Below are 26,361 nucleotides of genomic sequence, written 5' to 3'. Positions count from 1 at the left end.
TGGACATTTAGTGAAATATCTCCATATCTTACTATAAAGATATTAATAATATTTTTTAAAGAATGGAATTATCCTGAAACTAAAAACTAACCATTCTCATAAAGACAGACTGTAATTCCTGAGAGAGATCTATTTACTTGCTAGAACCTAAAAGCTTAAACTTTTATAAATTAAGGAGATTTACAAAGTGAGAAAATTTTGCTTTGGCCATTTAACATTATGAGACAGAATGCTCATAAACTGTCATAAATGAACTACAGTCCTGCAAATATAGTATCAATAAAGACACACAGGTCATTACTTTATGACACTTCTCATTATCCCAGCAGTATGGCGGGGACTCAGTTTTATTAACTTTCAATGAAAGTACTGCCAAATGACACCCACGAGTCAAACCACTCCCTGGAGAAGAATCAGGCCTTGATGAAATATTCTGCTCCTCACTCTAAAATAACTCTATCATTACAAATTAGGGAGCATAGGAGATTCCAAAGAAATCAAAACACCAGAAAGCCCTGAGCCAATATGACATGCTAAACCAATGCTAGACAAATCCTAGCAATTCTCTCAATTTCATTTCCTTTGAAAAATATGATAATATAAAAAGGCACTAAAATCTCAGCTTATAATACCAATCAACTATTAAGAGGAAAAATAGCACAATAGAAACATATTAAAATTTAGAATAGCCATCAGCTCTACAGTCAATAATAGGCTTAAAATTAGATGCTTGAGACTTAGGTCAATGAGTCACTCTTCCTAGTGCCCTCCTATTCACTGCTGACAATTTTTAAGTCAGGAAATCATTTCAGCAATAATGTTAATTGATGAGTATATCCACCACTAAAAACAATAATAATATTTATTAAGTGCCTATTTTGTGACAAGTGCTATGGTTAAACATTTGACATGAATAATTCCACTTAATATTCATAATAGCTCTGGGAGGTAGCTACTATTATTACTCCACCTTCACAAATGAAATCTTATTTGCCCAGTATCACATGGCTAGTGTGAGGAGCTTATATTTAAACTCAGGTCTGTCTGTCCCTATTAACCCAGAAATTTTACTTCTATAAATTTATCCTAAGAAAGTAATCATGAATGCAACCAAAGATTTATAGAAAAAATGTGCATCACAGCTTTGCTTGTAATAGCAAAGGACTGGAAAGCAAATACATTAGTCCAACAATGAAGAATTACTACATAAACTATGATCTAAGATAGATAATGCCATGCAGTTGTTAAAAGTTATGTTTTGAAAGAAAAATTTAATGGAATGGAAAAGTGTCAGTTACATATTAAATGAAAATATCAGCATATAGAGTAATATGTACACTATGATTAAAATTACACATCATAAATTCATATACATATGTGTATTATGCATGTATACACACACACACATATGCACAAATGACAGGATATCTCTGGATTTCTCAACACGGGCACTACTGACATTTCGGACTGGACAATTCTTTGTTGGGGGAGGAGGGCTGTCCTTTGCAGAGTAGGATGCTTATCAGCACCCCTGGCCTCTCTACCCTCTAGACAGACAACCCAAATGTCCCCGGGGGCCCAAAGTGCCCCAGGTTAAAAACTCCTTCTCTGAATGATAATAGATAGCATTCATTTTTTTTCTTTGTGCATTTCAGTATTTTACAAAATTTCTAAAATTAATGTGTGTTACATTTATAATCCAGAAAAAATGTTACTATAAAAAGAAAACTCACTAAGAAGGAATGATTCCTATTTTATGAAAACTAAACTGCAATAATGGAAAAACATGTATTACAGGAGTTTGAGAATACCTGGTGTTATTTTTTTCATCAGAAATTACTAAGTAACTGCTCAGTGGAAAAACACATGAAGCCAAACCAGCGGCAGAAGTCCCATCTACCTGTGTGAGGAACATGCGAGAGGTAACAGCAGAAAGAGGCGGGTACACCAGAATCGGCTTAGTTGCCTCCCCAACAGCATCGCCGACGAGCTTCCCGTGAGAAGAATACGCAGCGATCGCAAAGACATACTTTTCATTGGTTTCTAAACCTTTCACTTCAAAAATGCTTTTACCATCAGCTGGTATCTATTAACAAAAACATATTTCAAGTTATGTATGAAAGTTAAAGTAATATGACTTTAAGTACATAATTAAGTAAACTTTACATGTAAAAAAAAAACTTTTTCATTTACTGTTGGATTTTACTCGTATTCAATTTAAAATTAGAGAAATTCACTGAAAGGATGACTTTATATGGGAAAAATATTGCCAGTAAATGAGATTTTATTTTTTGGTAAGACTTCCTGACATTTAGAGGTTTTCGTAATTTGACATACCGCCTCTCCTGAGCTTGGGAGATGATTATTGTTTAGTCTTACTTTTCCATAGCTCCCTTCTGCTCTGCAACCCAAAATGCAGTACCAGGACACCTGCGAGGAGAGAGACAAGCCTGGCGTCTGCAGTCTGTTTAACAAGGCATTCAATCCCCTTTATCACGGGGTAGCAATGAAATACTTTTCTAAATAAAAAGGTAACTATGCAAGCTTTAAAAGATGATATCTAAGTTTACAAAAGTACTTAGGTTTGATCTTTTTTAAAGAAGGCAACTACAGGGTTAGTTTCCCTGGGACTAACAAGACTAAAATATTATTCGTTATTAGCTATTTTTAACTAGCACTAACTGAGAAGTCCCTGCGGGCTGAGATTTGTTAGGGAATTTACATGTACGTTCTCATATTCACAACATCCCTAGAAGACAGGATTACTATTGTCATTCTGCTTTACAGGACAAGGAGATGCAGAGACGTTTAATAATTCGCCCATGGTCAGATAGTGGCAGAGAGGGACTCCCAAGATGACTTAATCTTGATGGGAAAAAAGATCCAACGCTGAAATGATTTTCATATTTTATTTAATAATAGATGACAAAGAAGTAAATGGAAAAAGAAGCAAGATACTAAGTCACAGTATTTAAGATAAAATATTAAAATACATTGAAAAAGCCTGAAAGAAAATGTGGTAGGTTTGGGGTAATAAAATGGTAAGAATATGGGTAGAATTTTTCTCTAGTTTATATATTTCCTGAAACATGACATCCTTTCGATAATTCTTAAATCCAGGCAGAAACTAAAAGCAAAATGCATATTCTACTAAAACAACCAAACTTAAACTTGATTAAATGCTTAGACAATGGTCCTTCAGCCAAGCTGTCAAAATAGTGGCAATTCCTTATGGTAATGAACTAATCTTACTGTAAGGGAGATTAATCTCACTGAAAGGGAGGAAGTTGACACCTAGGGGCCAGCATTATTAGCAGCCATACTGCCCAGGGGTTAGGGATGGAGGAACTGTCATCATTCTATCACTCCCTTTCCCCATAAATGCCACTTCACAGCATTTCAACCCCTAAATTACATGGGAAGCTGGATGAAAAGGGAAATACAATTGTCTAGAAGAAGCAAAAGACTCTTACAGCTTAGCCTGCTATCTCCTCTTCTGGGTCAACAAAAAAACTCTAATTATGTCTTGTCTGTACAAGTACTTCTCAACTCTGACTATGCAGGAGAATCACTTTTAAAGATACGCTTGTACATATCAACCATTTAAAAAATTACATATGCCCAAGTCTTACAGCCTCAGTGAGTAAGAACTTCCAGTGCAGGTGGCCAAGACTGTGTGCTTCCAAAACAATTGCTCACATGATTAAGGAGCCCTGTGCAAAGGCAGGGGAGCTCTAAGGACAGAGAGAACATTGAAGAAACTTGGCAGCTGTAGAACAGGGGGAAAATGAGACAAATCTCACACACACACACACAAATTAGAAAGTAACTTTCCTTGGCCTCCCATGCAAAAAAGAGTACCCTTTACCATTGGGCGGTGGGGCAGGTGGGGTGTGGGGGAGGAGGCAGGGTGTTGGGAGAAAGACTATGTTTCTGACTTAGACCATTATTGCTCTAGGTTAAGCTCTATTTATCTACCAGAATTTAAAGGGTAAAATTCCCTCTAAAAGCATATTCACAAGCAGGTCTTCTATTTTGTTCCACAGATGAAAATATCCTAGTCTGTGTAATTGTAAGAAGCAATGTGTGATTAGAGTCTACATAAGAGTAATGGCACCATAAACAAATCACCACTGACTTTAGAAATAAAAGTTTATAAATAACATCAGCACTTTCAACTATTAAAACAGATTTTAATGAAATGAATACCTTAACAGTGATTTTTGATAAAACAAAAGATGGCTGAATCCTCAACCCAAAAAATGTACTTAAGCCCACAGCACCATCTAGTGCTGACCAGTAGGTAACAGCAGGTAATAATTTACTGAAGCACACAATTCTAATGTATCCGCACATAAACTCAATATAAAGGGCTAGGTGACAAGTCCAACAACTACAAGTACAATATGGGACTCATGTCTTCCTAGGTCTAAGCATTATGAAATGAAATAAAATACAGTGGTCACTAATTTGAGAGTAACCAGAGGCAAGGGAGGAGAGGAATAATGGGAGAAAACGGGAAGGTCCATCAAGGAACATGTATGAAGGACACATGGACAAAGCCAAAGGGGGTAGGTTCGAGGGTGGGAGGGGGGACTGTGGTGGGGTAAAAATGGAGACAACTGTACTTGAACAACAATTAAAAAAATGAAATACATAAAAATAAGATTTTGGTTAAATAAACCAAAACATTTGAAAAACAACAACAAAAACTTCTTGGTAAATCATCCAGTCTTAGCTCTACGCTACCTTTCCAGAATCTGTGACCCATATTCTTTAAACAGACTGAAAAAATTGGTAGTTTCAGAACAGCCAGAGAGATGCAGGTTGCAGCAGGAGAACACAGTCAATGTCGTCACACGTGGCCCGGGGTCCGGGGCCAGGGGGGTTCTTGGGGCAGGGGGAGAGCCGTTCTACAGAATGTAGAGTCACGAAACCAGCCACTCCGCTGTACATCTGAAACTAGTGTGGAATGACATACAATGTAAACTGTGTTTTAAAAAAATATAACAAAGAGCATGTTGCTGATCATCCAAAAGAGGAGAAAAGCTCACATTTCAAATATAAATTAGGTGGAACCAAATGCTTGTGAGGAAACTAGTGTGGCTAAAATGGCCATTTGTTTGCATCAGAAGAACCTCCATTTACTTGGAATAACTTTGGAAAGCGCCTCTAAGTTCACCATCCCCACATTCCCTCATGTCCATCATTGGCTCTGAGAGTAACTTCTATCCTCTTCCAGCGTCAGACTAGAATGTCAGCATATGACTACGTCATGTTGACGAAGACACTTAGAAATGCTTTGCTGTTGTTTCTCTCTACTATATATTTGGGTATAGCAGGACTACGTGAAGCATAAAGGAAAATAGCATAAAAAGAAAAGATCGTGAAGACATTAAACACAGTTAAGACATCAGAATGCTAATCCCAGTGTTCAGGGCTTATAAATAAAACCAGTCAAGTCCTAACTAAGAGCAACAAAAGTATTGATCATTACAGTCATAAAAGTACTTATGCTGCTTTGCCTGAGGTGAGGTATAATGGACAACGTACCTTAACGTCTGAGATAAAGGGAGCAGGTTTCAATGTCACAGAACAGTAAGTTCGGGACAGCAGAATAGGTGGAGGAGGGATTCTGCTCTTCTTTCTTTTTGAACTTTCCACATTTTTCTGATATGAATATAGGGCATTTTGTTCTACTTCACTCTTCTCTATTAAAGAATATGCTTCCTATAATAAAATGTGAAAACAGAAAAATACATTTCAAGAGCTTTAATTTCACTTATACTTGTAGTGATCTTGCTACAAGATCTTGCTATACATAGTTTGCTGAAAACTATCTTGCTATACATAGTTTGCTGAGCCTCAGTGGTATACATATTTCAAGCACAGAAAGACTTTGCAGAAGTAAAAAATACAGCTACTATAAGACTAAGTAACAAAATAGTTATTAAATAAGGCAATAATGTCATATTTATGTCCAATACGTTTATCATTACCATATATTAATATCAGACATTTCATTTTTGAATCAAGCGCTCTGAATATCTGCCATCATATTTCATTGTCTCTAAAAAGTTCATAACACAATCATCTACATTTATGCTAATGAACCGTATACCTATTCTTCATGCAACTTGAAATGTAACTCTCAAGCAGTGACACTATTGGTGCATGTGGTTTATAAAACAGATATTATTGAGAGTTTCTTCCTATCAGCAAGAAGAAATAAAACAAGTAAAAACACTTTGTAAGCCTGAAGGAAAGGCAATCACTGTTTTAAAGGGCTACGCAAAGAGTGATAACATAAAAAAAAACACAAAAAGGAAACATAAGAATCGGAGGATTTAAATAATATTTCAAAGACTAAATGTATCAGCAATAATAATATACATAAATGGGTTAAACTTGTCTTTTAAATCAAAAGGCAAAGACACTAATTGCACTCCAAAGCAAAAATGCTTGTAAACACTAAAATTCAGTGGACGATAGAGAAGGAACAGCCTTTCCAACAGAGAGTGCTGGAACAATTAGAGATCTACATGCAAAAGAATAAAGTTGGACCTCTACATCACACCAAATACAAATATTAACTCAAAACGAAGTATGGATCCAAGTGGGAGAGGTAAAATAGTAAAATTCTTAGAAGAAAACATAGGAGTAAATCTTTATGACCTGGGGTTAGGCAATGGTTTTTAGATGTGCCACCCAAAACATACCAACAAAAGAAAAAGTTGACAAACTGAACTTTAGCAAAGTTGAAAGCTTCAAATGATACCATCAGGAAAGTGAAGTCAGTTGACAGAATGAGAGAAAATATTTGCAAATACTAAATCTGATAAGAGACTTGCATTTAGAATATATAAAGAACGGTTACACATCCATAATAAAAAGGCAAACAATCCCACCATAAAATGGGCAAGGGGTTTGAACCGGTTTTCCTCCAAAGAAGATACACGAATGGCCGGAACGCACATGAAAAGATCTACAATGTTATTGGTCATCAAGGATGAAAATACAAATCAGCAAACTGACTCAAGAAGCAGAAAACTTGAACACAGGAGTAATGATGGAAGAAACCAGAAACTACATACCAAAAACTACTTCCCACAAAAATGTCCAGCTCAACTGATTTCATTTAAAAATATTTCAAATATCAAGAAACTAATATTTCCTATGCCATTTTTAAATTTTTTAAGTCAGAGATAGCTTCTCAAATAATTTTATAAGTTTATTATAACTTTGATAAAATCTGAAATATGGCTGCACTTAAAAACATAGCGCAATCTTCTTACAATATCATGAAGATATAGAAAACACAAACTGACCGATAGCAAGTAAGGAGATGATCAGTAATCAAAAACCTCCCAATAAAGAAAAACACAGGACCAGATGGGTTCACTGGTGAATTCTACCACGAATTTAAAGAGTAAGTAACGCCAATCCTTCTCAAACCTTTCTCTTCCAAAAACTTGAAGGAAAGAGGATACTTCCAAACTCATTTTAGGAGGTTTAGCATGACCCTGATACCAAAGCCAGAATAGAACATTACAGGAGAACTACAGACCAATATTCCTGATGAATATACATGCAAAAATTCTTAACAAAATATTAGCAGACCAAATTCAACAACTTATTAACAGGATCATACACAATGATCAAGCAGGATTTATTCCTGGATGCAAGGATGGTTAAACATAAACGTGAAGCAAATCAATAAATGCAATACACCACATTAACAAAATAAAAAATAAAAATAGTACGGCTCTAATTTCAGCAGAGCCCAACAAAAATTTGATACAAGTAAACATCTTTTTATGATAGAAACCTCTCAACAAGCAGCATACAAAGAGCATGCTACTGAAGACACTTCAACACAATAAAGGCCGTACCGGACAAACCCACAGCTAACATCACACTCGACAGCGAAAGGCTGAAAGTGCTCCCTCGAAGGTCAGGGAGACGAGGGAACCCACTCTTACTGCTCCTATTCAACAGGACACTGGATATCTTAGCCAGAGCAATCAGAAGAGCAAATGAAATAAAAGGCGCTCAAATCAGAAAGGACGAGGTAAAACTGGGGAATGGGGAGGCCGTGGCCACAGGATACAAACTTTCAGGTGTAGGATGAGTAAGTTCTGAAGATCTAATGTTCAGCATGGTGGCTGTAGTCAATAACATTGTATTGAATACTTGATATTTTCCAAGAGAGAGATCTTAAGCATTCTCACCCCAAAAATAAAGTAACCATGTGAGGTGATAAATATGTGAATTAACCTGATTGTGGTAATCATTTCACAATGTATACATATATCAAATAATGATGTTGTACACTCTAAATATATTACAATTTTATTTGTCAATTATACCTCAGTAAAGCTGGGGGGGGAGGGCCGAAGCTCAATAAACTCAGAAAGTTCTTTCTTTGAGCGTGAGAAAAAATACTGATTTCGGCCAACAGACAAAGTCATGGCAAGAGCGAGGCACTGGAAGAATTACCAGTACCACGCAGGAGGAGACAGAATGCTGCTCCTCCTTTCCATCCCGAAAGCTCTAGCAAATTTAACACGAGAAAGAAAATCCCGACAACGAGAAGACAGATGTCCACCAAATTTCAAGTGCGCTTCATGCAGATACAAAAGCCTGCGCTGTCTGCGCAGCAGAAGACGTGCTGCGTTGGAGCTTCTGCTTGGAAACCTGGACTCGGGCTCAAAAGGGGTGAGGGGACTGAACCCAGGGCCTGGGAGTCACGTGTGTCAGAGGGGCAGTTGAGGCTGAGCGAGCAACTCAGCTCCCTGTGGGAGTGTGGACCATAAAACTGCACTATCATACATTTTTCCTGCAGTAATGAAGCTTGGCCTAAATTGAGGTGAGAATTAACTTCTCATTTTTATTTTTTATTGGAAGTAGCTGACATGAAGGTCTAAAATCACTGGTAGTGATTAAAATGTACTTGTAAGAATAAATAGTTTTTTAATTCTACTACTCCTGTGCCAGAAGACCTTGACAATTTTTCTGTACTTGTACTGCAGGAAACTTCGCCATCTACGTAGGACAATCGCTCCTTCATGGGAGGAGGAGTGTATTGCGTGATAACTACGTTTCCAGAGTCTACATGCCAGAGAACTGAGATGTGTAGACTCAAAAGCTAATTTGTATAGACATGGTGCTCAGTGTAACCATAATGCATTTTAACAAAGCATGTTTGGAATGTTCTGATTAAGTCTCGTTCAATTTTAACTTTACATCCCCTTCATTCAGATCCTATGGCCTGATATGAAATAGGTTAATAAAAATATTAAAGTAATAAGTGAAAGGTGACAGAAGAAAAGTCTAAAACAAAGTCTTTGATTTAGGTAAATTAGATAAATTCTATAATTGGACTCAAACCCTAATGCTAGTCAGAAATTAAAATTCTAATTTGGTGAGCCAAATCATTAAGCTGCTAATAAGATTCCACTTACAAGAAAGTGATGAGGGTTTTTTAAGGGTTTTCTAAGATAGAAAAGAGGAAATATGACCTGGGATGAAGTATCCCCCAAAATTAAGAAACTAGCTCTACTCAGTTGTGAAAGAGAAAGTGTACTCAATGTGGACCTGAACGTTGCCTATAACAGTAATGTTCTAGGCTGTGAAAGAGAAAGTGTACTCAATGTGGACCTGAACGTTGCCTATAACAGTAATGTTCTAGGCTGTGAAAGAGAAAGTGTACTCAATGTGGACCTGAACGTTGCCTATAACAGTAACGTTCTAGGCTGTGAAAGAGAAAGTGTACTCAATGTGGGCCTGAATGTTGCCTGTAACAGTAATGTTCTAGGCTGTGAAAGAGAAAGTGTACTCAATGTGGACCTGAACGTTGCCTATAACAGTAACGTTCTAGGCTGTGAAAGAGAAAGTGTACTCAATGTGGACCTGAACGTTGCCTATAACAGTAACGTTCTAGGACACCCAAATACTGCAGACACAAAATCTAGACCACCCTTCCCTAATCGGAGGTCAAGAAGAAATGGGTTTTCTACAATATATCGGATAACAGAAAATGACTATATCCTCACTGCCTAGTACAGTGACTGGCAAATCAGAAGGGCTCACAAACCTTGAAAGAGGAAATGAGCCTTCACCTATCCCAGGAAAAGGATCAGCCACAGAACGTCAATGGAAACAGGCTCCCACACCAATTCACAAAGTAAGGAAGTTCTGAGTGTTTTCTTAGTGGAGGTCTGTGCTGCAATGTGCCCCGAAACAACACTACTGAGGTCCAAAATACTACTGTCTGAATTCAATCTCTCTGCCTACGGCTTCCATCACTGCAGCTGAGACCTGCCTCTTTTCAGAAGTTACTCAGTGCTTATGAGGACAAGTGGATGTTCAGTACATTTGATGATGGCGTAACAGCCACAGTGCAGCAAAACACTTACGGGAAGACAAAACGCAATCTTAAAGGGCCGAATGCAGACCCGCGGAAACAACTATCACAAGACCGCAATGATACAGCACTGTATTTGCTAGTTGTCTAGTAGATCTCCCTGCGCTACAGTCTGGGTTCTTAACACTATCATGTACATTTCCGAAGGAGATGAAAACTAAATTAAGTCATATCCAAGAATCCTGGGAAAAATATTGCTGAGAATAAAATATACAATTTATAAGATCAATATAAGAGTAAACACAGGGGAAAACCTCCCAAAATAGTTCTGACGTGACAAAACAATGTTCCGAAGGGCTTCCAGTGGAAGATAGAGCAGTAGTAATAATATTATTGGCTAACAATATTGACCGCTTACTCTGTGCCAAACTCTAAGCATTAGATATGCATCATTTCATTTAATTTTCCTAAGAACCCTCATTTTACAGATGAATAAATTGAAACTTAAGAGAGAGGAGAGCATAAGTAACTTCATTTAGGTCGTATAGCTAGTCAGTGGCAGAACTGAAACTAATCCAAGGCCGGAACACTCCTAAGTATTATGCTACATTGTCTTCATCAGAAGGGCAACCCGATGAACTTGTCTGTGCAATACCCTTAAAACGTTTACAAGAAACTAGAAGAGCTAAAACATAAACATGCTTAAATCTTCTGTGAGTAGTTTGAAGCCTGCAGGTCAAAACACGATCTCACGGGAGGGGTGAGAATCATGAAAGGTTTGCTCTGGATGAGGAAGACTTCAACATGGAGCAATTAAAAACAGCGGCAATCGGGGGCGGGGGGGCAGGGAGGCAGAGAACCTTACTTGAACAACAATAAAATAAAAAAGAGCGGAAGTCTCTGAAAAACTTAGTTGACATGTATTCTTCCCACAAAATACAAGTTGAATTGATTTAACTAAAACGCTACATAACAGGAAAAACAATTATGCTCAGAAATCCAATTACTACTATCACAGCTAACAGCATATTTAGGGGACATCAAAATAACAATTTAGGAAATATTAAAGGCAAGACTTATTAGAACTGCTAGTGGCCTGGGCTTCTTCATTAGTTCTGGTTCCAAAATAGGACCATAAAAGTAGATTCTTTGTCAATTATAGAAGATAATCTAATGTTCCTTTGCTTAAAGTCAAAGCCTTATTACTGGAATTTGGAACTGCAAAGATCATCTCAACTATCAATTTGTTTAGGTTCCAACAGATAATAGTAGGAGAAAAGCAGATGTATTAGTTGGGGGTCTTTGCAACACAAGCAACAGGAAAACCAGGCTTGGACCACAGCAGGCCACAGGGGTAGCAGGGTCTACAGAACAGTACTAAAATTGTCTGATCAGGACACGGGCATTAGAATAAATGGACACCAACGAGTTTACTTTTTATCCCTCTGCTCAAGACTCAGATTTCAAAAAGGGAGCAACAAATTCACCCCACTTATATCCTTAATCCTGATCAGGGTCAGCAGAGAAGAAAGTCCCACCTGATTACATCTAGTGGGGAAAAGGAAATCCCTCAAAAGGTGATGTTTGGAAAGAGACACGTATGCCGAACAGAAAGCAACAGTACACAACCCTGCCCTGGGAACAGTACCCATGCGGATGGAGGACTAGTACTGCCTCTTCCCAATGAGAAATCCCATCTGCAAAGGCACTGACCGCTCAGTTAGTGGACTCCAAGAGCAATGTGGACAAGACACACAGTGACTGCTCTGTTTGATCAGAAGCAGAAGATCAAGGACATTTCAAAGGATTCTAGGTGCAAACCATTAAAATAAATCTGAGGTATAACATGTAAAAAGCCCATACAGACTTCCGAAGTCAAATAATCAAGACAGGAAAACAGGAAAACTTCATCCCCCATAATCAAGAAAAAGTCATCTCATTTGTGTACTGTCTAAGGTTTGTCCCTCATTCATGGCAACTAGTTTGTCTCCCTTAAGTGATTTGTAAGTGATTTGTAACAGATGCCTGATGAGATTATCCAGCTCCACAAGGTCAGGAAACTTTTGAAAAACTGTAACAGGGTATGAATTATTTAAGAGTTCTGAAAAGACCCAGGCTTTCAAACCATGTTACGGTATTGTGTGGCACATCAGTTGCTGATTTGGGGATAATTTTTTTACAAGATCATGATAATGTAAAACATTCTGTAACATGCCCCAGTATAAAATGATTGCCAAGGGAAAGAAATTTATGTGTCTTCTTTAAGGAAAGAAAGTTTGGTGATTATTTGAGCCATAACATCGTTGTTTACGAGAGTACCCTGAGGGACTGATCATTAAGCCTTAACACTTGGATAAGAAAACTACCACTGAGGACCAGAGGTGGCTACAGAGGATTTCAGGACTTCTAAATACATATTCAACACTTGCTAGTTGGTGAAAATCCTTTAGGAGGACCCCTCATAAAAAGTAGGGTCTTAAAATGCATGTGATGAGTCTATCTTCAAAGGGCATTTTAATTTATAATTTTTCTTAAAATACATTCACTTAAGAAATAGAAGGAAAAGATGCACAAGGAGAATGTGAAAACTTCAGACTTCCCACATCTCAGTATAGTCCCTAGTCTCAGTGGTAGGAAGACAGAGACTTAACCAGAATGGGCATTTCAAGGCAATATAGAAACAAGATTGAGCCCTGACTAGTGTGGCTCAGTGGATTGAGCACTGGCCTAGAACCCAAAGGTCGATGGTTTGATTCCCAGTCAGGGCACATGCCTGGATTGAGGGCCAGGTCCCCAGCAGGGGATGCAGGAGAGGCAACCACACATTGATGTTTCTCTCCCTGTCTTTTTCCCTCCCTTCCCCTCTGTCTAAAAATAAAATAAATAAAATCTTTAAAAAAAATAAACAAGATTGAGTCATAATAAAACAAAAGGGAAAACCCCAGAGGTTTTACTCTCTGCAGGCTCTTAATCATAATAAGACAAAAGAAAAAAACCCTGAAGTTTTACCCTCTGCAGGCTCAAGATTAGTCATGAGACAGACAGTTCTAAGAAAGCTGAGCTTTATTCGCCATACAAATCAGACTAAGTACCAATGTCCTCCACGCACTACACAGTAGCGAGTGGCCACAGAAGCATCTGCGGAAAAAATGTCTTCCAACAAAGATCAGACAGCATTTCAGCCTTATAAGCTGAAATTACCTAACAACACCATCAGACTCTTTCATTCAAATGCTGAAAATTCAAATTTAATGAGGTTCTTCCCTGATACACCCAGGACAACCTTTCCACCTTGAACATCAGTAGCATCTGCCCATCCAAAATCCTTAAACTTCCTACCAACCTGACTCTACTTTCCGTCTAGTCTTCACCTTTTACTACCCTCTCCCAACATCCCCATCACCTCCTTGCCACTGCACCTAAGCTTCTGTCACACTGCATGACCTACTGGACTACAAGTACCCTATAGCCTATCTAGCCCAAGACCTTTACACACATTGTTGTCTCTGCCTAGAATGTCCTTTCCACCTTTTGTCCTCCTTATCTTTCAGCATTCAATTTCATGTCACGTTTTCTAGATGTTTCCTTAAACATTCCCCACCATTGGGTTAGGCTTCCTCTCGATGAATTCACCTGTCCCTCTTACAATTAAAGCATCTGTGACACTGGCCCATAGTTACTGACTTGTCTACATTCCCATAGACTACATTCATCTTGCAGACAGGGACGAGCAAGAGAAGGCAGTCTACCAGTATTTGCTGAATGAACAAACAACAGATTTTTGTTTGTTTCTGTCCCCTGTACTCAGCATAATACCAGGCACATAACTTTCAATAAATATTTGCTGAATAGCTCATAGCCACTTAAAAATATTTGTTGGATGGATGCAGTATAGGGGCAGATGACTAGGAAGTGCTACATGTCAGAAATCTTAACTACCCGTCTTACCATCTCCATAGCCGCCAAGTCTTTAAACCCCTTAATGGTGGCATTTCCTTTCCTAATCAATCTGCCCTCACTTTCTATTACGAACTTTTAACCTATGCTTTCATTTTCTTTTAAATTCAACCCTATGCAAAACTCTGCTGGCACAAATATTCTGTTGTCACAGCTACCAAAAGTACCACATCAGGATAATGCCCTAACACTATGCAGATGGGGCCCCCTAAAAATTCACAGTCTTCAACCTCTGCTAAAACTTCATTATGCTGGCCAATCCTTTAACCTGGGGGCACATCCCTCTCATCCATTCCTCTCCATTCTCCAATCATCATCTCTCACCTCAGTCCAACTATCCACCCTCACTCTCTACAGTCTTGGCAGATATCTTTGACTCCAACTTTATCAGATAATTAAGGTAAGATGGTATCAGCTCGATTCTCTGCCTCCACACAGAGAGACTTAATTAAACCTATATCTGTTCTTTCCACCTTCCTTTCTATATCAGAGGATGAGGTGCCTGCCCTACAGCCCACCCTCCTTTATCTGTGCGTTCAATCTCATCCCCTTCCCTCTTCTATCAGACTCCACTTTATGTATTAAGTACTCGGTCATATCTTCCATTTCTCTCTTTGTTATGGCTTTTCATTCTCAGCATATAAATATGATGAATTTTCTCCCTCAAATGCTTCTTAACTCTGTATCCTCCCCCTAGCATTGGCCTATTTTTTTTCTTTCCCTTATCAGCCAATCTACTTGTAGCACTATTCTCTGCCTTCTCATGTGCCACTCACCCAGACAATAACAACCAAATTTGTATGGGTGCTACATGGGGGAAACTTTTTAAAGATTCCATAATTTCAAATATTATTGCCTTTGGGCATTTAAACTCTAAAATTAACATACAACAACAAATCAGCCAGAAGACAGAACAATTTATAGGCCAGAGACAACATGAACAAGGCAACTGGTCCATAAATTAGCAATATCCATCTGCGAGAGGGCACCTTCGCCAATGGGCTTGAAGTATTTTAATTCCATAGTAGGGAATGCATTATGCTGGTACAGTGTCACTGCAATTCTATAATTTCCCTCATTTGGAATCCTTCAGATTTCCTTTGATTTCCCATGTTAGGTGGCCCCTACAGAGAATGAATTTCTCATTTCAGGAGAGTTCAGGACAGGATGTATTCGGGGGGGGGGGGGGGGGGAGGAAAGTACATTTATACTAGTTTGTATGGAAAATAATACAATAATTAATAAATAATAATATAGAAATAAAGTGTTTCACATACAACTGTAAACCTCCTTCTGCCCACCCTGTAGACTGGTTCCCCTACTCAGGACTGTTCCACTTCTTGACGACTAGATGTGACAAACCTGAAGGTTCATAATCTAATGTTAAGGGGAACACATTACTTTCAGAAGAGGGAAAAAAAATCATTCATTTAGCAGAGGTTGTATGGCAAAACTAAAAAAAAGGAATGATATACTGTTACCATCAAAAAGTTATGTGAAGATGTAGAGGTTTTATCTTTCTCAAATATTAGAAGAGCTTTTTGCATCAAGTAAATCGCTTTGGATAGCTTATTCTTCTTTATCTTATTCATTACACTTTCTTCTGGAAAAGTAAAAAGACATTTTACCAAAAGGGTGACATAAAAACTACCTACAAATTTTTGGAAAAACGGCTTATCCCAGTTTCAGTTACCTGTAAAACAATCAGTGTTTCCAGATTGTTTTAGCTTTTCTGGATTTTTGGTAGACACACTTTTGCTAACAGTTGGAGTCTGCAAAACTGAAGAGGAAAAAGGAGATTGCCATTGCAATTAGGTTTGTGTCCAAAAAAGGAAATATTTTCTAAACATTAAATAATAGCTAACTATTTGTGAAATTATCACTTCCTCTATCACATTATCTTTTCCAATTGATAGATAAAAATTCAAACAAATATACTATAATGCAGTTTTATTGCCAGATTTTCTTATATTTGCCACAGTATACCTGAGGACGTAAGAATTTTCAAATTAGTCCTCATTCAAATATATATATGTATGTATGTGTGTCTTTTCTATTTCACATTAAATAAAATCATCTTGAAGACTGATAAATAGGATCCAATCTGCTTTTGTTCACTTTCCATTTTCATAAACTTTTCAAAGTTGCTTCACCCGTGGTCCCTGCAAGAGTACCAGGTGAAGACTTCCCCTCTCCTGCAGCTGCAGCTGATGGAATGAGAGCCTCTCTCTAGATTTCCAACTAACACGAATTATTGCCAGGTGATGGTGGGCAGTGCGAGACGTCCTGATGCACAACTGGGACTGACCATCGAGGTGGAGCAGAAAAGAGAGAAAGCTGGGTGGAGGAGAAAGGCATAAAGGTAGGTATGCTGGCCCAGGGAGATAGGGAATGGTGCACTGGTTTTTCATTTTCCGGGTCTGGTCCTCAAGAGACCTGGCAATATTTTGTTCTGTCCTTGAAGGTATATGATGGTTCCTGGTACCCTTACAACACTCCCCTTACATTCAGGTTTAATTATTTGTGCTAATGCACACCAGTCACCATGGGATGGTGACTGCTGAAAAGATGCCAACAGACACCATTAAAGAATGTAAGATTTCTTTAATGGCAAAGGATAAGGACATTTAACTATTTGGAGACAGCAACACAATGCAAAAAATAATGCATCATTCTCTCAGTACCTAGGGTATCGTAAATGCTAATTAAGTGATAGCTCTCAAGATTATAATTATTGGAGATAAAAGGTTGAGATTGCAGGGAAACTCTGACTGCCCAATAACGATGAGTCATATTTAATGCCACTGTCATCAAAGGGCAACCACTGTAAAGTTCTTGCATAAGAATGACAAAAGCAGGCCATGTTAGTCTGGCAGCAGCCAACCAGAGTGAGGAAAGACAGGAGGAACAAGCTGAAAACCTGTGCTAGAGTGGCAGTCCAATAAAGCCGAGAAAAAATCCAAGGAGACCCAGACATACTAGAAAGAAATAGTAACAGAATATTCCTTTTAAATTTAAGTTCAACTCTACCTTCATTATTTTCAAGTGTTCGCTGATAAAAACTCAGAGAATCATTTGGCTTTCAAAGATTTACAGAGCACAATTTGAGAATGAACTGTTTAGTAACTCTGTGAACAAATAAACACTCTTTCTCCACTAAAGAAGATAATATAGCTACTAAATGAGAATCATGAGCTAGTTGTCTCAAAGAAAACCTGATGCATACATGTCATTCACATTTTGAAATACATTCCGGACCCGAATCTTTTTAAATGAAAGAATATTCAAAGTTACTATTCTAAGTGACTTCATTTATGATAAAAACCTTATCAAGGTCTTCAATTTATATATGACACAGATACTTTAATTATTATTGCTCTCCCCCACACCAAGTATGTTTTCTAGGGATAACTCAAGCAAAGTTGAACAGCCTCTGATGTGTCATATATTCTAAGACAAAATGAGCTACAAAGAAATCCTCTATTTACATGTTATGTTTGTTGTTAATGGTGGTATTGGTTTAATAATTTTTAAAGTACGTTGTTAATATGTCAGGATAAAGCAAATGACTTACTACTTTGACATTGTTGGAAACCAGAGTTTGCAACACAGGAGAAGGAAAATACAAAAGGGAAACTGTAGACTTGCACAGTGCTGGACTTTGAATTTCCAATTTCAGAAAGAACTTGTGATATAAATAAATGCATATTCTTATCTCTACCAACAACAACAACAAAAACTAATTGACATCCCAATAACAATGAGCACTCCTCACTTACAGATCTTGGTTTTATAATGCTATTTCTTGCCAAAAGAAACCAGGAATCCTTACAAAAATGACTCGATTCCAGGTCTGGGGAGGATGAAACATAAGGTAGGTCTAGAATATTTTGTTGTGCAGAAATCAAGAAATTGCTCAAAGAATAATGAGGAGACAGCAAAAGAACAGAGAATCCAGTCTGAGGCCTCCCAATAGCAAAATGTGTGACTTTGAGCATCAGAAAGAACAATGATAGTAACTGATTTTAAAATATTTAATAAAAAAGAAATCTAGCCCATTGTATAACTCAAAAAATTGAAAGGGAAAAATTAGGGACAGTTCTTCACAAAAGAATGACAGCAAGTAAATGTAGCATGAATAGTTCAATTAGAAAGTCACCATGCAGAGCCACCATAATAACTCATTCCAGAAGGATCACCAGTAGATGCTAAAACTATTGGATGAGAAAGATCTGTTGGGTAGTAAGACATTCATTCCGCCTCAAAGCTGTCACCAGACAACACCAGTTACTTTTTCATTATACAGAGGAAGAGGTACCATTCAGTAGACACTACCTTAACAACATAATAATGTTTAGCCTCACCAAAAATAGGACAAATGGACAATATATGCAGCTTAATGTGATTCAACAAGATGAGGAAACTACCAGAAAAAAATTAGATCGTAGGGTGTCTTAGAAACATATCTTCAAAAATAAGTCATAAATGAAAAAATTGACAGGAATTATTCTAGATGGAAGAACGGCATAACAGAGGGGTGACGGCAGCGTCATGGCAGCATAAGATGTGTCTCATTTTTGCCCCCGCCTCCCAATAAAACAACAAAATTCCGGATCCATTCATAAACACAAGTGTCTGGGAAAGAACAACAAAGCTGGGGGCATCACACTTCCTGATTTCTTTTTTTCTTTTTGAGTATGCAAAACAGTTTATTCTTGTATTACTATTTATTAATGATTGTATTATTTTCCATATGAACTGTAAACATACTTTAGCCCACTCTTTTAAAAAAATATTTTTTATCGATTATGCTATTACAGTTTTCCCAATTTTTTCCCCTCTATCCCCCTTCTGCCCTGCCCCCCCAGCCCTCCAGCATTCCCCCCCGCCTTAGTCCACATCCATGGGTTGTACATGTAAGTTCTTTGAGTCCTCTGTTTCCTATACCATTTTTTCTCTCTCCCCGTCTACCTTATGCCTACTAACCATGCTTCTTCTTCCCTGTACCTATTCTCCCCTATTCCTCCCCTCCCCCTCCCCACTGAAGTCCCTCTGTGTAATACCCATTCCTCTGATTCTGTTCCCATTCTGGCTGTTTGCTTAGTTTTTGTTTCCATTATTTTTCTTTTATTTTAGATTCATTTGTTGATAGTTGTGAGTTTGTTGTCATTTTACTATTCATATTTTTTATGTTCTTTTTCTTAGATAAGTCCCTTTAACATTTCGTATAATAAGGGCTTGGTGATGATGAACTCCTTTAACTTGACCTTATCTGGGAAGCACTTTATCTGCCCTTCCATTCTAAATGAAAGCTTTGCTGGATAGAGTAATCTTGGATGTAGGTCCTTGCCTTTCATGATTTCAAATACTTCTTTCCAGCCCCTTCTTGCCTGCAAGGTTTCTTTTGAGAAATCAGCTGACAGTCTAATGTGAACTCCTCTGTCGGTAACTCTTTCCTTTTCTCAGTGCAGCTTTTAAGATTCTCTTCTTGTCTTTAATCTTGGGTAACTTAATGATGACGTGCCTTGATGTGTTTCTCTTTGGGTCCAACTTCCTTGGGACTCTCTGAGCTTCCTGGACTTCCTGGAAGTCTATTTCCTTTGCCAGATTGGGGAAGTTTCCCTTCATTATTTGATCAAATAAGTTTTCAATTTCTTGTTGTTGCTCTTCTCCTTCTGGCACCTCTGTAATTCAGATATTGGAACATTTCAGGTTGTCCCAGAGGTTTGTAAGAGTCTCTTCGCTTTTTCAAATTCTTTTTTCTTCATTTTGATCTGGAAGGATGCTTATTTTTTCCTTTTGTTCCAAATCGTTGCTTTGAGTCCTGGTTTCCTTCCCATCACTGTTGGTTCCCTGAACATTCTGCTTTATTTCACATTGGGTATCCTTCATTTGTTTTCTCATTTTTCAACCATGCTTAAACAGATCTGTGAGCATTTTGATTACCAGGGCTTTAAATTCTCCATCAGACAGGCTGGCGATCTCCTCCCCACTTAACTCTCTTTCTGAGGCTCTTCTCTGTTCTTTCATTTCTTTGTCTTGGCGCAGCTGACAGATTGTAAGGGGGCAGGGCCTTAGGTATTCACCTGGGCAGGGCAACCCTCTTTGCTGCACAGCAGCACTTCCTGTGGTGGGGAGTGGCCAGAGAGAGAATGGTGTGGCTCGCCTGCTCATCTCTAGGGCACTTTTCAACAGACTCTCAGGCTCTCCTGTGAGACTGGGAGCTTCTCCTACCGTGGCAACCCCACTGTAGCCCACAGCCACCTCTGAATCCCCTTAAGTCAGCTCCTCCCACACAGCCTGCCCAGGGCAGCCAGCCCTGCCCCCAAAGTCCCAGCAGCGGTTTTTCTGAGTTGGCTGGCCCAGTCCACCACCTTACCAGTCTGGTTGTTCTGGTTGATTTTTTTCTTTAATTCCTTGGTTGTTTGAGTTCCATGCAGTTTGATTTTCTAGTGCTTTTGGTTGTTTATTGATTTCAGATTGGTTGTCCTCCTTTTGGTTGTGTGAAGAAGCAAGGGGTCTCTACCTACTCCTCCATCTTCTGCCCACTCCTCCCTGATTTCAAACTATACTACAAAGCTATAGTGGCAATACAGTATGGTACTGGCATAAAAATAGACAAACCCATGGAACAGAATTGAGAGCTCAGAAATAAAAGCATACATAGACATTCGATTAATATTTGACAATGGAGCCAAGAATAATCAATGAGGAAAAAAATCGCCCCTTCAATAAATGGTGTTGGGAAAACTGCATATCCATATGCAGAACAATGAAACTGGACCCCACCTTAAACCATACATAAAAATTAACTCAGAATAGATTAGAGACTTAAACTTAAGAACTGAAACCCTAAAACTCTTAGAAGAAGGCACAGTAGAAAAAGCATCTTGACATTTGTCTTGGCAACAATTTTTTTTGATCTGACAGGAAAAGTGCAAGCTACAAAGTAAAAAAGTTAATAAGCGGGTCTACATTAACTAGAAAGCCTTTGCACAGCAAAAGAAACAATCAACAAACTGAAAGGCAACTACAGAATGGAAGAAAATATTTGCGAATCATATGTTGGATAAGCAGTTAATATCTTAAATATATAAAGAACTTCTACAATTCAATAGTTTTATATTACATATACACATACACATGTGATTAAAAAATGAGTGGAGGAACTGAATAGATGTTTTTCCAAAGAAGACATACAGATGGCCAACAGACACATGAAAAAGTGTCTGTTCAACGTCACTAATCATCCGGGAAATGCAAAACCAAAACCACAATGAGACATCACCTCACACATGTTAAATAAAATGTCTATTATCAAAAAGACAATAAATAGATAAGTGTTGGTGAATATGTGGAGAAAAGGGAAACCTTGTGCACTATTGGTGGGAATATAAATTGGTTCTTTGGAAAAGAATATAGAAGTTCCCAAAAAATAAAAAATAGAATTACCATATGATCCAGCAATCCCACTTTTGAGTATATCAGCAAAGGAAATGGAAACGAGATCTCAAAGAGTATCTGTATTCCTATATTTGCTGCAACAGTATATATCACAGCCATATGGGAACAAACTAAGTGCCCACCAAAGGAGAATGGGTAAGGAAGTTGTAGTATATGTATTAGATGAAAATGTATACACATATACATACACATACACACACATATACATATGTGTAGGAATATTATTCAGCCATGAAAAAGAAGGAACTTGTGGACCCTGAAGGCATTATGCTAAGTGAAACTAAGTGATACTGTATGTTATCACTTACATATGGAATCTAAAAAAGCTGAACATACAGAAACAGAACTGCGAGGGTGGAGAGAACGGGGAGATGTTAGTCAAAAGCTACAAACTTCCAGTTTTAAAATATGAGTTCTGGGGATCTAAGGTACAGCATGGTGATTATAGAAATAATACTGTATTATATACTTGAAAGTTGCTAAGAGACACCTTAAATGTTCTCACCACAAAAAAGAAGTGGTAATTATGAGACATGATAGAGGTTTTAGCTAACACTATGGTGGTAATCATTTTGCAATAAATAAGTGTATCAAATCAACACATTGTACACTTTAAATTTACACAATGTTATATGTCAATTATATCTTAATAAAGCTGGTGGGTAAAAGTGTACACTCAAAAATTAGCTAATTAATTAATGAGACCTGAATCTGATGAAGTCTATTTAGCTGTAGAGATGATGTCAGTGATTCTGACTGCTTCAGATGCAGGTCAGAGGTTATCTTAGGCCACAACACTCAGTTCTATTCTGTAATTACTCACAAATTTAAAATGGAAAATTGCTGGTTATATTAATAGTGGCTATATAATCATGTTGAGAGTAATTTGGTTTTATCAAAATTTAATCCTGAACAGAAGAGTTTTTAGACCTAATGATATTAAGTCCTATTTTGAGATCAAGTAAACATGTTATTTGTATTACCTAATAATAAGGCAAGCACTACTTAGCTTCAACCCATCTGCCCTGACAGCTGTCGGAGATGTCTTTCTCAGTTTTTTCATCAGCTTCCAGGCTAAAATGTGAACCATTAGCTCTTCAAGACCTATCTGTGACCTACCTTCCTAGGCATGTCTGTTATTCCCCACACCCCCTGTGCTCTTTATCCAGCCACAAGAGAGTCCCAGTCGTACCTAAAACTGTACCATACAATTGTCCTTCCACCCTGCTAAATATTACTTTCTCTTTCCAAAATGATGGTCTCGTTTCCATCTTCAAAAAGATATTTATTAGCTTTCTGATCAATGATCACCTCTTCCAGGTAGTCATCCCTGACTTTCTTGTGTAATATAGCTACTCCTCTTCTATGTGCCCAGCACAAAAACTGTGAGCCTATTTCTATTACGTTTAGCAACCTCTATGGTTACAGTTGGCTTACTTATCTATAAGCTCAAAAGTAGAGGCTGTGTCTCATTTATACCAAGCCTATCACAGTTCCTGGGTCTTGGTAGGCACTCAATAAGTGTCTGTTTCGTTGAATTAATGAAATACCAATAATTTACTATATCTCAAACAATTTTTTAGAAGTTTACTAACTTATTAGCTAGGGAAGGTATAAAGAATAATGAAGCTATTTTCAATATTAACCAGAGAAGAAAAAATAAAATAATAAAATTTATCTGGAAAACACCTAATTTACAATAACATAATTTACAAATTCAATTCATTCTATACTTAAATTTATCTTAAAATTGATTCAGAACAAATTATTTGCTTTGATGACTACTACCTTGCATTTGGTCAAGAAGCACAACAGCTATTCGGTGCTGAGCTTGAATTAGTTCAAGATTCAAATCCATCATAAAACTATTTGGTGTGACTGGTTTGGAAATGTCTTCATGTATATCATGGGTGTACTTTGACAGAGTTGAAGTAAAAATAAAAAAGAAATACAGTTACCAAGACATGCTAAAAATAGCCCTACCCTATAAGCACTTAAGTTACCATTTTACTCCTAGCCATTAAAACCTGCTTCATTTCTCAACCCTTTGCACTCTGCCTTACAAATTCATCGTCAATGACAAATTCGAAGACTCCTCACTCTTCTTGATTTTTGGGGGGGAAAGGAAAGTGAATATATTTCTGGCTTATGAGAGGGAAGCCACCACAAATCATGATTTACTTATCTACTTGCAAAGCCAGTCCTTGTCCTACTTAAGTACAACGTCAATATAAGAGTTTCCTTGGGATCGCCCTGGATGGCGTGGCTCAGTGGATTGAGCACCAGCCTGAGAATCCAAAGGTCACTGGTTCAATTCCCAGTCAGGGCACAGGTGTGGGTTGTGGGCCAGGTCCCCAGGTAGGGGTGTGCAAGAGGCAAGCAATCAATGTATCTCTTGCACACCAATGTTTTCTCCCTCTCTCCCGTCCTTTCCCCTCTCTCTAAAAATAAATATCTTTAAAAAAAAAGAGTTCTCCTGGGATTGACTATGGGAGTGGGGGCTGAGCATGGTAGAGGGGGGACAAACGGGGAAATTTGGGACAACTGTAATAACATGAACAGTAAAATATTGCAATGAAGAGTTTCCTGTCCTTACCTTGGCATAGTAGTGATCAAACACTGATGATCCATTTGGCAAAGCAGTTAACATGCAATTGAAATTTATTCCACCAATTGCTTTGTCAAGAAGTTCATAAGCCAAAAACAACTGTTCCAAGGGTTTTTTCTAGTGATTTTATAAACAAAAAATAAAAATAAAAGTTGAGGAAAAATCATATGCAGCATTTCTGAACTTTTTCAAAAACAATTCAAAACCAAATAACAAATTTAGATAGTCTATCCTATGTTACCAATGTTATATCTCTTACTAAGTGTATTTGTCTTTGATTAAATATGGAGTACTATTAATGAGGGTGTAATAATGAATACATGTCATCGTTTTTCCAAATATAAATTAGACTTTTCACAAACATATACACAACTTCCTTTTATGGTTTTCAGAATTCTGACTGTACCGAATGTGTAGGTAAATTTTTAAAATATAACTCATTTGTCATTTTCACACTTTATTTTGAAAGTTAGTTTTTTAAACCTCAGAATCTCAGAGCTAAAAATTTAGACTCCATCAAATTCAAAGGTCAACACAATGATTTTCAAAAACGAAATACCTTTTAATGTAATTATTCATATATAGAGACTAACATAAAGAGCAACCAACTTTGTTCAAACTTTCCAACTCTCCATATTTTCTACAGAAAACCTTTGGGACCTAAAGCAAACACACACATGCATACAGCTGAAATCCCTGTGTAACTGTCACAATGACACTGGTCTTCTCTGCCCCAGAGTTAGCCCTTGTCCTTGAATTTGGCTTTACCATTCTTTTGCATGTTTTTAAACTTTTACTACATGTATACGTGTCCATTAATGATATGCACTATTGCTTTGCATATTTTTAATTCACCCATAAAATTCTGCAGTTTGCTTTTTTTCATTCAACCATATGTTGTTGAAAGTTTTTCATGCTGGTGTATGTAACGCCATGGGTCAGTCAGGGTTTCCTTAGAAACACAGAATGACTCTAGATATCCCAAACAGGAAGGGAGCTCACATACAGAGCTGGAGGTGTCTATCACCATCGGAAGGCCCGGGGAGCAAAGATCAGGAGAGCTGCCAGTGACTATTTTGCCTCTGTGAATCTAAGAATCTAGGAGGCTACTGGTAACCTCAAGGATCTTTTACACAGAAGTGAATTGCAAGAACTTGCCCATTAGGGCTAGTAAATTCACTTCTTCCATCTGCCACTGTAGCATAAAAACTCTCTTTTCCCTTTGCATTACAAACTCATGCAAATGTCCCTCATTGGAGGACTAACCCAGAACCATACAGAAATGAGATTCAGGTTTTCCTCCTACAATGTATATGAGAGAATGGCAATGATGCCAAGCTTACTCTGGCTCAGACCTACTCTAGTTCATTCATCTTCATGGCTGCAGTAAGTTGTCACACTGAGGAATATGTCACAATTTATTTATCCACTCTTCTACTGATGGACATTTAGACTGCTACTACTAAAAATGTGCTGTCGGTGAATAAATACAAAGCTGATACTTCCTTTGCAGTTCTTATTCCTTTTTTCTGCTTTTTTTACTCAGTAGTCTAAGCCCTCTAGGACATGACCAGAAGAATGACGGATATCTTATGCAGTTACATAGGTATAAAGGGACTGCTTTTGGTCATTTACCATCGGTATAATACTCACTGAAGGCCTTCGAATGATACCCTTCATGGGATATGGAAGCTCTATTCCTGACTTACTAAGTTATCCTTTAAAAAAATGTGGTTGAATTTTTTCAAATGCCTCTATTGAATCTCTTTATTTAGTGAAGTGGTCGTACTTTTTTTATCCGCTAATGTGGTGTATTGCATTACAGAGCTTCTGATGTTAAATCATCCTTGCATTCCTGGGTCATTCACAATTTGGTTACATATATCCATTCAAGATATGTAGTATTCATATTTTGCCATATATAATGCACACTTTTTGCCCAAATTTTTGAGGGAAAAATAAAGAT

The 26,361-nt window shown here is 37.7% G+C and overlaps 1 protein-coding gene across 7 annotated transcripts in view; it reads right to left on the bottom strand.

The window, feature by feature from the left end:
* Positions 1–26,361, bottom strand: part of CFAP54 (cilia and flagella associated protein 54) — a 245,242-nt gene that overhangs the window by 171,559 nt on the left and 47,322 nt on the right. For 4 of the 7 annotated variants that reach the window (XM_053921909.2, XM_024579348.3, XM_053921907.2 and 1 more), the window contains 7 exons: positions 24,384–24,512; positions 23,576–23,702; positions 16,017–16,103; positions 15,805–15,926; positions 5,554–5,730; positions 2,338–2,430; positions 1,901–2,086 (listed from right to left, as the gene is read on the bottom strand). In XM_053921909.2, the coding sequence (XP_053777884.1) occupies positions 1,901–2,086; positions 2,338–2,430; positions 5,554–5,730; positions 15,805–15,926; positions 16,017–16,103; positions 23,576–23,702; positions 24,384–24,512 (921 nt within the window). The remainder of the gene's footprint in view (positions 1–1,900; positions 2,087–2,337; positions 2,431–5,553; positions 5,731–15,804; positions 15,927–16,016; positions 16,104–23,575; positions 23,703–24,383; positions 24,513–26,361) is intronic. The other 3 variants (XM_053921910.1, XM_053921911.2, XM_053921912.2) reach the window with 3 other exon arrangements.

Source organism: Desmodus rotundus, chromosome 3 (assembly GCF_022682495.2).
Source record: "Desmodus rotundus isolate HL8 chromosome 3, HLdesRot8A.1, whole genome shotgun sequence".
NCBI classification, from domain to species: domain Eukaryota; kingdom Metazoa; phylum Chordata; class Mammalia; order Chiroptera; family Phyllostomidae; genus Desmodus; species Desmodus rotundus.
This window is presented reverse-complemented; position numbering and strand designations above follow the sequence as displayed.